We start from the raw sequence: 14297 nt of genomic DNA, 5'->3' as shown, positions 1-14297 counted from the left end.
AATGTTTCTTTGAGAATGCAAGTAGATGTTGCTGTAAACAGATCATGGTTTGATTAACAATTATGTCACAAGTCTGAAAAGGCAAAGTTACCTTAGAAGGATAAGCAAACATGAGGACTTCTCGCAGCATAAAGACTATTACCAAACCCCACTGAGTCTGTTTTTAGACTTGATACAAAGCCAAGGCACTTGGGAGTTAGAAGCCAAAGAGCGCTTTTTGCCTACAATACAGATAATTAAAAAAATAATAATAAAAAAATCAGGATCCTGATTTTCCATGATTTGTGTGTGCAACAAATAGCACACCACCGCACAATGACTTAGACAAGAATCTAGGAGCTCACTTACTTTATTACATAGCTGAGAATGTAAGACGACACTAAAACTTATACACTACAAAAGTCTTTTAAAAAAATAAATCAAGCTTTAACCTAATATTGGAGAATTTCATTTCAAAGTAATATGAAATGAAATGTTGCTTGCTTTCCGAGGCACAATCGTATAAACATAAAAACTGCAGATGCGATATATTTAATACAAAAAGATAAATACTGTTAATCTAAATGACAAAACAGCACATTTCCTATCATGTATAAACCTTTATTTAAGAAAAAGGTTAGCTTTATTCTCAGTCATGAAATGTAATATGACAATAAAAACTATTCCTTTAGTGACACCTACTCAGAACATGTCCCCATATACCAGCATACTAAGTATGAGTACTCAAAACATTATAAAAATGTTGCTGTATTATGCAAGAGAAGTTTGGCTGGTTTGTTTTTTTTTTTCTGATAAAACTGATCCTCACAGACCTGACTCTGCAAAGTCTGAATATTATCCAGCGTTTGAAATGCTCCTTGAAAGACTGAGTCCTCACTGTATCACATTAATAACTTTGACATTAGACTATTACTTTGTTAAATAAATTATCTTTCTCAATTATAAAGCATCAAATTCCTGAAAAACATTCCTTCTTTAAACCTTGTATCTGAAAAACTTCCAATGCAAAGTGAATTAAAACATTGTTTTATTGCTAGCGAATACAAAGATCTGTTCAAACGGCAAAGAACATAGAATTGTGCCAATTGGACTTTCAAATGAGCTAATGGTGAACTTACAAAGAAAAAACAATCTATTCGTTGCTCAGCCTTTCTTAAGCAAATGAAAACATGAAAGTAATCCAGATCATACAGATTTCACATACAGTTTACTTAAAAGAATTTCAGCGTTGATTCATAAAGCTGATCCTTTGGCTGACTGAATGTGATGTAGTAGTTGATTACAATAGACTGGCATTCGATGCTTGTGGACAACCCCTTCAATTTCTCTCACGAGCAGTTCTGGATATAAAATGCTTCCTTCTTTTAAAACCTCTGTAAAACAAAAATATGTTTTATAAATCATTAGCCACTCTGCGTTTCTCTACCCAAGTTCCCTCAAAGTAGCCGAAACGTAACCGGGAAGTTGTTGTTCGACAAGTTGCGCAGTCGTGACAACCTGATTCCTCCCTCATTTGCCGAGCCCTGTATTTCGACATGTGCGTGCCTGAACACAGACCGATACGCTAACAAATTCCAAAGAATCCATCAAGCAAGCTGGGATACAGTCACATCCTGCAATGGTTAGTGCCTGCGCTCCGCATCCTGTTTACCATCTACAAAGTCTTTGGATAAATCAGATGCACTGACATTCCCCCTCTGGTGAACGCTAGATAAAACATTACATTCTGCACACTGGTAAAAGGTCTGAGCTCGTACTCACTGAAACCCAAAGGTAAGCTTCCAGCCTGTTAGGATTAGCCTCTAGTTGTATGCGCTACTTTCATATAACACTTGAAAACATGATTTTAAAAGCACTGTTAAAAATACGTGTGACTGAAAGTCTTACCTAGGACTGCATTTTGGATATTTTGATCTGGGTCATCGAGATGTATCAACAGTTCTTGGTACAGAAACTCAATATGACTTTCCATCGCAGATTTCACATCACTGTCCTTTAAGCATTTAAACCAATTAGTTAAGGTGTGAGCAGCTGCCAGTCGTACATCACATGAAGCATCATCCAGACGCTTTAAAACTTCTGAAAAGGAGCATATACATAACCAAATAGCACCATGAACAGCGAAGTTATCTTTTGCGTTTCAAAAAACGTATTTTGTCATCACTGAAATTATTGTTGCACTTACGACATCTTTTGAACACTGTGAATACACATAGTACATGGTTCCTAAAAGCACGCAATGCATTGTTACTGGATTGTTATGTTGTCAAAAACATTAAAAGAAATGTACAAAGTTATTTAGATTAGTAGAACATTCTCTAGCACTCTTCCTAACAACGTACTATGAATGTCTATTAATGCATTACAGAAGTAGAGTTTCAGTATTTTTATGCTCTATAAAGCACAGTATTTCTATCAAATATTGCTGTTTCAGTGAATGACTGCATCGCAGACTATTTGAATATGCAAGATGCAAAGATATACTTTGAGAATTGTCTGATCACGTATTTCTCCAAAATAAAAATGTTTGTTGTTAGATTTCTACTGTGCCATGTAAGAAAAAGCATCAGTCATTAAGATGCTGGGTTTGGGAAGTCTGATTTATTTGTATATATCTCTGAGAATGCATAGACTGTACTTCTCCTGATTAATTGTTTAGCATTTAATCATCATCCTAAGCAGCGTTACAGATAATAGCTCTATTTGACGTTACAGCAGACTAGATTAAGGTTTTCTTCTTCTTCTTCTTTTTTTTTTTTTTTAAATAAAAAACCCAACCCACTACCTATTCAGGTCTATTTATGGTACAATGAAATGGTTTGCTCTTGGCACTCTGAAACACAGCAAGGAGAACAATGTGACTACCATTTATATAATGCATTACTGTTCTGCTTTCACTATAGTTAGAACATTATTTCACGTAGTCTAAACTAGGAAGCAATGCAGATGAAATACTGGCAAGCCTTGCAAAGACCGTAATATTGAGTGAAGTTCCATCTAGTGGTCTAATGCATAATAGCGTTGGGGATACCGCTCGGTTCTGCTCAAGCGGGAGCGAGGGCATTTCCGAAGAGAGGTTGACTTGTCTGCAATACACCGCCTCAATGAAATGAAATACTGCAGTTAAAAAGCTACTACAGAAAGGCCTTGCAAGAAGCAAGTGCTGTTGGTCACACTCAACAACACCTACTCAGGTGTTTAACACCTGGATTTTCTAAAATGTGTATGTGTACTTTGCACACTTTAAGCAGTCTCACTTATCAGTTTAAGACCATGTCTTAATCTCTGCAGGATTAAGACATTAAATTGCCTCTCATACACAAAAATGCTGCTAATGGTATGATTTTGTGCAGCACTTCACTTTTTCCATTTCCTTAATATCTATAAAATTACTCTGGGGGAGAGCTACCCAAATAGTTAAAACACCAGATAAGAGAACACAGAAATAGCATTAGAATATGTGTATGGGAGTGAAATAAGAATGGCTGAGAAGCCAAGTCTACATAAAATCTGCCCCTGTTTGCACCTCAAGCTGTTTAAAAGCTTTTTGCTCTTTACGTGGGATTAAAGCCAGACGCCATAATGACATAGAGCAGTTTTTGTCATTCCCTAGTCTGTGTTAGTGCTTTCACTGCTACCACCTGCAGTGAATCTGCAGGTGAGGTAGACAACCTGCACAGTGAATCCTAAAGCTATACAGTGAATCTGCCTACTGCTCCAGCATGATGCTTTTCATCCTTAAAAGCTAAGCTAACTATGATACTTCAGGTAAAAAAGTAACTGTAATTCTTCAACATGGAGATCTGGATTAAAAAAAAATAAAATTAAACTTTTACACTTACCTGTGTAAGTGTTGGTAAATTTATCTTCATCAAACTGCCTCCCACAGACTTTTAAAAAAACACCAACAATACGACAAGCCATCAGTCGAGCAATTTTAGAGTCCTCATCCATAGTGGCAATAATTTGGGGCATTAGCCCATCTTTGACTTTTAAGATCTACAATTAACAGGAAAAGCATAGAAGAACAACAGCTTTTCAGTCGCTCTAGAGCAATATGCTTATTGGTTACATCAGTTACCATTAGTTCTGACCGATACTGGCTTGCTTAATTTAAAAAGAAGAAGTTGACTATGAAAGTTAACCTGAAAATCTTGGAAGTTTCACAGCTCTATTTTTGCCTCTAAGCAAGCTTGGGAAATTAAAATCCCAGTTGATCATCCAGTTCATGAATGCTCGGTATATATGCAGATGAGTTTTATGCAACTTGTAAAAGCTTTAAACTTACTCGCCTTTTTATTTTTAAAAAAATTGTTGGCAAGATTTTAAATAATTTGGAGATGAGGATCATGTGTATGTACCAGTAGATGGTGCTCTCATTCTAAAAGGAAGCTTTTAAGTAAAGACTGTTGTAATACAATGTTTTAGTGAGTTTTGTAATTTGACTTTAATATGTACATTTTGTATACATCAATGCAAAAAAGGCATTAAGGCACTCGTTCAGAAAAAACATTTAACTACAACAGTAGTCTCCGATATAAATGTTTTCGTATATGTGAACTCAACCAGCTACATGTGTTAAAGCACTTTGTTCAATTAAGGTCTGTTATAAAGACAATAAAGACTATGAACATTTAATAACATTTTAATTCCATTTATTTTTAAAAAATGTCCTTATATTTAAGATATTTCTAGTGCATCATTTCCAAATGCTATTTTTGTTAGCAAAGATGCTTCAAAACCCCCTCAGACTCAATTAATCCTTAATCACTATGGTGGGTAACATTTCTTGAGGTGTACTCCTTGTTAGCGCTCTACTTCAGTTTCTACAGATACCCTTCAAGTTCCATCTCAAGTCCTCCTGCCCTTTCCAGGAATCTTTTAGAACTTTTTTTTCCTAAATGGACCTGTGGGCTCCAAGGCAACCAGACAGCTTGCCTTTGCCACATTACACAAAAGCATGTCCTGGCTAGCTGCGCGGGCGCTGGCTAGGGGTCCAAGAATGCCAAGTACCCAAGCTGTTGTGCTAACAGCGGTTAGTTTTTTGTGCTACAGAACTGACGTTATGTTAGAACAAAGATCTACAAAATTTGGCGATGGCGAGTTCTACAGCTCACCATATTGCTGGCCTCAGGTCTCTTTATCAGGATATCATCGTCCCTCCACTACTGATTGTTTCAATTGTTAATACGCATTACAATTAATGAATTTTGTTATGAAAACTGTATGTCCATCTGAAAATATTACTTACAATAAGGATTTATTCTTTTTCCCCCCTTGCATTTATTTTGTCTTCCTGCCTAAGATTTCAAAGTACATTTGATGAGAAAGAGAGAATTTACCTCTTTTGGTGAAAGCATTTCACAGTGAATAAGAGCCCAAAGGCATGATACAGCTGTAGTGCGGATGGCAGCTGCTGTTCTTCCAGCATGCCACTGCAGATTAGGAGCCAGTATGTCTTTTATCACAGTCTCAAGGTAGCTAGGGAACAGCCTGAAGCCAAAAATAAGAAAGCAAAATAAAGGTTCATGAGAAAGTGATAAAGAGACTGACAGGATGTAAAAGAGAGTTTTCTGTCATAGAAACATAGGCAGGAAAAAAAAAAAGACTGTTAAAAAAAAATCTTATAAGCCAATGTGATTATAATATATGTGATAAGCTTTTCATAACTTAATTTTTCTAGATAATATTTAAACAAATACCTAACATTCACAGAAAGGGGAGGCCAGACTTTCTCCCACTTCAGACGATGCCCATGACTCACTGTGTTATCTGGGTAAACTACTTACCTTCTCTCTGTCTCATTTTCTCCGCCTCTGAAGTGGAGATAACACCCCGTACAAATGTTGTGAGGATTCATTAATATTTGTAAGGCCCTTTAAGACTGTCCAGTGAAAAGTATTTATAACGTGAAAAGTATGAATGCTATTGATGAGACCTGAACTACTGATACTGCAGGGAGTCTACACGGAATACTTCAGCTTTCCCTTGGCTCAGAAACTCGTCTCCCTCAAGGATGAGAGGTCTGTAGGATTTTCAGATGGTGCCAGTCCCACTACTAGTTTGTTTTCATTACAAACACACAAATCTGTGATATTTTTGCTGATGCTTCTTCCTCCTCCTCTATTGAATGGGCTATTACAATGGTAAAAGTTGCTGCGAGAGTCAGCAATTGCATTAGGCAGTATTCCCTCATACCCATTTAATTCCAGCTCAAACAATTTTAAATTAAGAGAAAAAGATATAGATCTTACACACCAATTAAAAGACTTTGCTGCATCAGAGAGACACGTGTGCCTGGCTGTGACTAGATAACTAAGGCTCAGATTATTCACTGTGCCTCTCTGCCTTAAAAAGCAGCTGGCAGCATGCAAACCAGATTGACAAATAACAGGCCAAATCTACCTTGACTCGTGTCCCACTCTCTTCAAACTTCCCGCAGACCTGGACTGCGGCCACCTGAGTGCAAAACAGCACATCACCGCCCTGGTGCCTGGCAGAAAGGGAAGGAGCTGTTTTTGACTTTTCTAGGAGTCCTACGTTTCCAGGATGAGTAAGTGGCTCCTACAGAGAAGTGCCAAGCCACAGGAGGAACACAATGAGTAGATGTTAAGAACCAACAATTATCACTAAGTACTTTTAAAACAATCCCCACAACAGCAAAACAAAATCATCCAGCAATGATAATCCAGCAATAAAAAAAATCCATAATAATACTGTATCAATGTAATAAGAAATGTAATTGTATCTACTTCGTTCCTGTAACTGCCCTTTACCCACTGCAGTCACACCCTGTCACCCAGGTGTAATCTGACTAAAGTATGACAGCTAGCCTGCCAGGCCTTAATCATCTATTGCTCACACACAAAACTGAAGATCTCTATCTTCAACATGATGAAAATAGATACACCTGGCTGCTGCTCAGCCCCTTGGCTAAGGGAGCACTCAGCCTCTGAGAAAGTCAGAGATCCATTCTTGCTTCCCGTCCAGCAGATGGCACTTAAGATTCAGTAATAACAAGAAATCTGACGTCCCATTAGACACATCTAAATTTGTCAAAAACCTTTATTTATTATTTTAAACACATTTTTGAGAATTAATGATTTTCTATTCAAAAAGTTGCTGGAAAAAAATACAACTAATGATCACCGTCATTCCAAATTTCCCTTTAGCTCCAAAGCTAAAAAAAAAAAAAAAGCTTTGTGCTGCCTGTGCTACTGTGCTATCTGATCAGTAGCTGCTTCTGTTTTTAATAAAGCCTTCTGTTAAACTGCGAAGAAAAACCAATCTGTCAAAACATAAAGGTAAATTCCATCAGCATTATGTTAACCATAATGCTATGCTATTTGTGAGAATATTTGTTCTAGTGCCTTGAAATAGAATCAGTAAAGCAATATCTGGCAATTATCTGACTCAACCATGTCAGACTCAAACAAAATTAGATGACCACACAACTGTGTTTAGCATAGTAACAGAAAGCCTTCCTATCTAAACTGTTAGAATGTTTTTAAGGAGCTAAACAAATTACTGCCAGCAGCGAATGCGACTGCGTAACCAGAACTTATTACCACTTCACTACGCTCTCTCTCCTTACCATTAAGATGTGTTTTTTGCTGTTGCTGATGCAATTAAATTCTCCCTCTTTCCATTTTCAGATCTTACTGTTGTAAATCTATGGAACTTAATTCTAAAAGCGAGTCATTTCCATGAAAGAACATACCCCGTCTGTGCTATTTGTATTTACAGACTTGAGACTTTATTCTCAACTGCATATGAAATAACTAAAACATGATCTGTGCATGCAATAATACCCAGCTCTTATGCAGATATAAAAAGCAGAGCTTGAGTTTACATTAAGATTGCTATCCCCATTTTATGGACTTATCTACTTAAACTTTCAGTCCACATTAATTATTTTTTTTATACATTTTTGTTCTGGATTGGCTCCTTTTCTGCTTTTATGGCACTGCTGCACTTGGCTTTATATGTTTGTGGATTGTTGCGTTTTGGGTTTCTTGTGTGTATGCTTTTGTTTTTTTCCAAACTTAACTTCCTAAATCCAGGCAATTCAAAACAAAATTGGATTTGTTTTTACAAATCAAAACCTCCAAAAATGTTTTCCAAACAACTCTTCAAACACAGAAACTTTACATGTTACTTCCTACATTAAAGCACTGGCTGTTACAATGGTAAGTAGGATCAAGACTTCAAAGAGTCATTTAGCTCCCTCTACTGCTTTTTAGTTTCTGAAGATAAACCTACTGGTAAAATTCATTGCATTGCTCTTGTTCTCAGAGGACAGAGAGCCTCATTATGAGTTGGACTGGGCCATCCTTAGCCAGGAGTGTTCTTTGTACGAACAGGTCTATTAACCTCACTGGATGTATCTAATCTTGACAAAGGGCCATTCACTCACACTGCCCTGAGCAAAACAACTTCCATCATTGCAATCTGTGGAGAGGCGGTGTGATGTATATTCGCTGAGAGTATTACTTTGAAACATATTCTTCTATTTTTTCCACACTGGTAATTTCCCTTTCCTGGGAATCCTAGTGAAGCTGCCAGCTCATTGGGTTGGCGTTCTTCTTCCCCTCTTTGGCTCCGTTACTTATACAAATGACTGGGTTGCAGATGAAAGATTTTTTTCTTCATCCTATTTACTTTGACTACTGCCAAAACAAAAGTTTACTCTTTGATGATGTTCTCCATGTGGTCCTGCACTGATCTATCTATCAGTGATCACCCTCTATCAGCAGTACCGACATGATCTAACTTAATATACCCACCTGAGCACTTCAGAGACTTTCAGATGGAGAAGTGCTACCAGTCCTACTGTACAGGTGAGCAACAAAGAATGAACAAGGCTATGAGTTAATGGAGAAGTCTTCCTACCTCCTAGCCACCCTAGCCAGGAACACGGCAAGTCAGGATCCTGTAGCATGCCCTGTAGTTGCCATGTCATACTGCTTAGGTGCAGCCTAAATGGTTTTCTGTAGATCGCAACTGAGAGGCAGAACAGAAAGTTTAACTCAATCCTTCAAATTGTATTCTGCTGTAATCTGTAATGCTATTTCTGAGGAGGAAGAGCAGGAGACCAGATAACTGAAAACGTATAGAGAAGAAATGCCAGTTAGACTAACTTGTTGACCAGGTCTGAATTTGATTGAATACTTTGAAAGAATGCATATTGTTAATGTTTTAAAAACAAATGTAGAAAATAATAAATGTGATTGTATGGTAGATGAACAGGAGCTAAAAGTGTATTCTGCAGTAAATAAAGGACAGTAAAATTAGGCCATAAAAAAGAAATAAATAGATAGGAGAGGGTCACATTATCCCATTTTTAGACTGAAATATGTTATTACACACTCAATAAGCATTATTGTTGTGTTCAGGGCACCACAGAACATGAGATGTGTTCACGGTCTTTGCATTCTCAGTTAGACGATACAGATCTGAGATATAACAGATCAGCTTACAACAAATAGTCAAATCCTGGAACACTTAAAATAGTTTTCAAAGTGCTTTTCTTCCTTTAAGGAAGATTCTTGCATACCTAGATTGATCTTGTAACTACCATTCAGTTACATGATTATTTAAACAAGTAATCCACTGACTACAAAGAGATTTTTCATATTAATAGGGATTTTAATATTGGATCCTGAAAATATGGAAACGGATAACAACACACTTGGCACAACAAGCTTTCAGTTAAAAAAGGACAGCTTCACTATATTCCATCTTAAGCATACTAGCTCAAAATCTATTAGGGGAGGCATTAGCAGAGGTTCTTTGGCTTACCTGGAATCCCCCACTGAATGGGAACACCAGGGTTCCTCCTCCCCTACATTATAGGATGCAGGTCATGAATATACTAAATATATCTAAAAAATGGTAAAAGTACATCTACATTCATACTACCATGGCCTCATGGAACCTGAATGAATGTTCAACATACAAGAATGCCCACTGAGTGCCAGTTTGCTCATCACAATAATGATGAAAAAAAACTTATAAGCATAAATGACCATCGCTATCGAAGTACTTTTAGGAAGAATGCTTCCTGTGATTGATTTTTTAAAGAGTTAAAAATGAAAAAAATATGCATCAGAATACATTTACATACTAAATTCACTGGGAAAAGCAGAGCAGATATAGTTTATGTATTCAGGACAGCTCTGCAGAAGTGTTTGCACTACTAGTAGGGCTAAATTAATAATGACAAAAGATCCCCATTGTTGGGATTGTAATAAATGGAGGGGTTTTATAAGCACCGTAAATTACAGTTAGATTGTACCTGCAATGCATAATTAGTGCCAAGCAACAGGAGACTTCCGTCATCGGTCACTGAGAGTAATAATAATTCCTTATCAAACATTTAGTTTAATGCTTTGTAAACACCATGTTATGTCATGGGCATTTAAAAATGCCCATTTTTGGGGGTGTTTTATTGTTTCTTTACAATGACTACAGGCAAAGTTTAAGGATTTAGGAGTTGGCTGGGAGAAAAAGAAAAAAAAAAAGAAAAAACAACTACCTCCCCATTTCTTTCCTAAGAATCCCCATTTTAGCTTTCAAACATACATTCTTTTCAACTATAGCTCTTTATTTTTTGAAACTATCCAGATCTGCATGACATCCATTTTAATTCTCCATAGTGGCAGAGGTAGGAAGACTACAGTGGAGGAAGTCCAGGCTGCTTTTTTTTTTTTTTTTTTTTTAATTATTGCACTCTACCCTTCTAAACATTGTTAAAAAATACAGCAAGAAAAACATGTTGTAGAAGATGGTGGGAAAGTCTTTCTTCTCCCAGACATGCTAACATGGACACAATTATAGGGGTTGAATAACTACCATGGTCATTACTTTTTAATGCCACTGTAGTGTTCAAATAGCTGTGTGAAATTAGAACTCTACTTACCCCTGAGAATTGACGGTTTCGCTTGCTTTCTGGAGCAACTGTGATAAAACAGTGAAAAGTTTTAACCGCATCTGGGGATCTTTGTTTGGCTGAAGACATGTCTTAAGAATGAGAATAAAGTTATTCAGAGCTTCACCTATGACAGGACCTACAAAATAAACACGTAAGACTTATTTCAGAGTACTAGTAAGTTCTATTTAGATGTTTAATATGTGAGTGCATTAAAATCGGTAATATGCCTGGTATTGAAACAGTACTTAACTTTCCACTCTCGCGTGGCAGCTGTTGATGTATCCGTGATAGACTGTAGTAGGCAGTGTACAAATACCCAGGCTAACTCTCTGTGGGCTCAGGTACCCGCAGTCTTAGCCACGGCAGCATGGTGCTCCCTGAAGGTCGGTTTACTCACATGTCATTCAGCCAGCTTGGTACTGCTGTACTACATTGCATTATGTAGCATGGACATATCAATGACACCCGCTAGTTGCTGGGACCAGCAGTACAAGATGACATTTTGGGTGGACTAATGTATTCGGGGGGGGATTAACACTGTTCACGATGTAGCTCTGAAAGCTTGAGGCTACGCACAAAGTTCTGGTTTTATTGAACTTAATGAAAAATTATACTGAATCTGGTATGACCATGACACCACTCCAAATACCAGCATTAAGCGTGCTTTTTTCTTCTTTCAAGCTTTTCCATGTGCAGCATTCAAGGAAAGATGTTCATGACTCCCAGTGGCACAGGAAAGGGCATGTTTGAAAGGGTCAGCCTCAAAACTTGGATAACAGAATTATTGCAGCAGTATTCTTTCTCCATGTTTAAAGAATGCTTATTTGCATTTTACAAGAGAATCTAAAATATGATGAAGTTTAGAAGCTACTATTTGAAATAAAAATATTTTCCAAATGCATTCTCTAGTTAACATTTTCACATCCTATGATTAATTGTTTTTACCACTAACCAATAAACAAACAACCCTAAGCTGTTATCCCAACGTTTCAAGAAATTATTTTCCCAAAACAGAAGGAAGCTTGTGCCTTTCTGCTTGATAATGATTAACATCTGCATGGTTTTAAAGAGGAAGAATACATATAGACTCTACACATGCTTTATTCTGCAAGCTTCTTGCTGTAGAATGCTCTTTCTGCTCTATGTTTGCAATAAACTGCTTTCCTCTAGGAACTTCTATAGCTTTGCTTCCTTGTGATGCACACTCCATTCAACCCCAGTCACTCAGAAAATCCTCCCAGGAGGAGACACAACACTGGCATTTCTGATGACTAGAATATTCCTCACACATGGAATGGACAGACTGAAGTATTCAAGATTCCAAAACAAGTTCATTAGCATTTAATAATATCTGGAAATTTAGTGTTTAAAATAATAATAAAACCACCCCAAACCTTCACTGTCTAGACTGAAGCAATACAGGGTGTTGAACTGCAGTTTGCTGAATTCCTGTGCCAACAAATAGGTCTTTATTTTCACAGCGTTTATTCAAAACACATTGCTTCATGTGAGTTCTGAGACATTTAAAATATACTACTAATATCAAACTGATAACAGCAAATTCAACAGATGGAAAATAAACGAAATAAACTACATTGCTAATTTCAGTGTAAGCATACATTCCTGAAAAACTGTAAAAAACTGAGAAATTTGAAATGAGTAAGCCTGATGAAATTGATTAAAAACAACGTTATGTGTGGGAATGAAGAGAAAGGGGGAGGGGGGGAAGAAAGAATAGCTCTAGGAGCTGCTGTGTCAGACAGAAAACACAGACAATAGCATATTACCAGTGTTGGGTGCAAGCCAAAATGTTTGCCCAGACATTTGATGATTTATTTAGACAACTGTCTAGAATTCCCTCAGTCATGGAAATGGGAGTGCAAATACACAGAAAAGTCAGCCTCTCGGATCTTGCACTGAAAAAACTTTTGGTTCTTTCCACAGATGAAAAAAACAAAAAGTACTTATACTGGTTGCTGCACAAACCAGCAAGTGGGTGCTTCACATAGGTTTGTTGAGGCTTTTTTTGAGATTCAAGGATTAAATGCAGAAGATACAGTCCCTTGAAACATACCTGTCCACATTTAACTATCTGCAGTAGCAATAGTAATACTTCACTTGTAGCTGAAGTAGCTGTCTACATCCCCTTTTTAACTAACAGAAAGGGAAAAAAAAACCAAACAGGACTTTCCATTTTAATCGTCTTAAAATGGGTGTCTAGGTGAAAAGAACTGCCTGCCACTGCGTCCCTTGCCTGTAGAAGCAATCTGGAGAGCTGCATCAGAGGAACGTTCACTGTGCAGATCTGAACTTAGGTGAAATGTATGCCAAAGTGTTTCACTAATCCATACACAGTAATGTATTGAAGAAGATACATGAGGAAATGTTTGTACAGAAAGACAGTTTCTTTTAGAAGGCTAGTGAATAGATGGAAAAAATAGATAAATTTTTGGACACATAAGCTACATCAGTTCGTCTCCCCATAATTCTTACCCATTTCATTTACCTGGAAGTGTACTTTTACATAAGTGCTTTTAGTATGCTCCTTGCAGCTAAGGAGTCTTTTGGAATTTGAGCTGCTTCCAACACTTTCCATTTTGCTTTCCATCATATTCTTGTGAAGTTCCTGAATATTACACTGTGCTTTATAAAACACAATGTGTCTGCAGGCTATGGAGATTATTGCTTTATTTTTTTAGAACTAGGTGAGCTATCACACTAATAAGTAAGTCGTACCTGAATGAGTTGCGATGACATCTAACTGTAGTATTTCTGGAGAATAGCATGTCCAACAATCACATGATACTGAAACCCATTCCATAAGCTGAATTATATGCTCTTTGTAGAGATAAAGAAAACTATCCAATTGCTGCACTTCAGCTAATGAAGACATTGTTTCCTCTACCTGTTAAAACAGGGATAGGATACTTTATCTTAACTGAAACAATATTAAAAAAAAAGGAAAAAACTTTTAAAACTCATAATTATACTATAAGAACAGAAGGGACACAAGAAGATTTCCATAGTTTCTACTTGGACAATCAAGATTGATATTTAATGTCTGCCTATACTTACATCCATTAGCTTTGATTTAAAGTGAAACATTTGTCCTGATTTCAAAATGAAATCATAGGGAACACAGCAATGTAACAGCAAAATGAAAGAATCTCTAATCCGTGTGAAAACCTATCCAAAAGCTAACCATATAATAAAAAAGCTCTTACTAGTTTTAAAGATGTAGTGGTTTCTCTTCTTAATTTAAGAATGCTTTAAAACATTAACATAGAGGGAATTTCTCACAATCCCATCTAGCAGGCTATGGCAGCTTCCAAAAACTATTGCTGTTGCAGCTGAGAAAGGAAGA

At 36.9% G+C, this 14297-nt stretch overlaps 1 protein-coding gene across 1 annotated transcript in view; it reads right to left on the bottom strand.

The window, feature by feature from the left end:
• Positions 1-539: 539 nt before the first annotated feature.
• The window catches only part of HEATR2 (HEAT repeat containing 2), a 31734-nt gene continuing 17976 nt past the window's right edge, over positions 540-14297 (bottom strand). Inside the window, exons 9-14 of the mRNA XM_009320060.1 lie at positions 13670-13838; positions 10922-11069; positions 5343-5493; positions 3843-3999; positions 1888-2079; positions 540-1373 (exon numbers count right to left, since the gene is read on the bottom strand). Of these exons, the coding sequence (XP_009318335.1) occupies positions 1234-1373; positions 1888-2079; positions 3843-3999; positions 5343-5493; positions 10922-11069; positions 13670-13838 (957 nt within the window). The 3' untranslated portion in view covers positions 540-1233. The remainder of the gene's footprint in view (positions 1374-1887; positions 2080-3842; positions 4000-5342; positions 5494-10921; positions 11070-13669; positions 13839-14297) is intronic.

Source organism: Pygoscelis adeliae, unplaced genomic scaffold (genome assembly GCF_000699105.1).
Source record: "Pygoscelis adeliae isolate BGI_AS28 unplaced genomic scaffold, ASM69910v1 Scaffold242, whole genome shotgun sequence".
Classification (NCBI taxonomy): Eukaryota; Metazoa; Chordata; class Aves; order Sphenisciformes; family Spheniscidae; genus Pygoscelis; species Pygoscelis adeliae.
The sequence above is the reverse complement of the archived record's forward strand: the minus strand, read 5'-3'. Positions and strand labels throughout refer to the sequence as shown.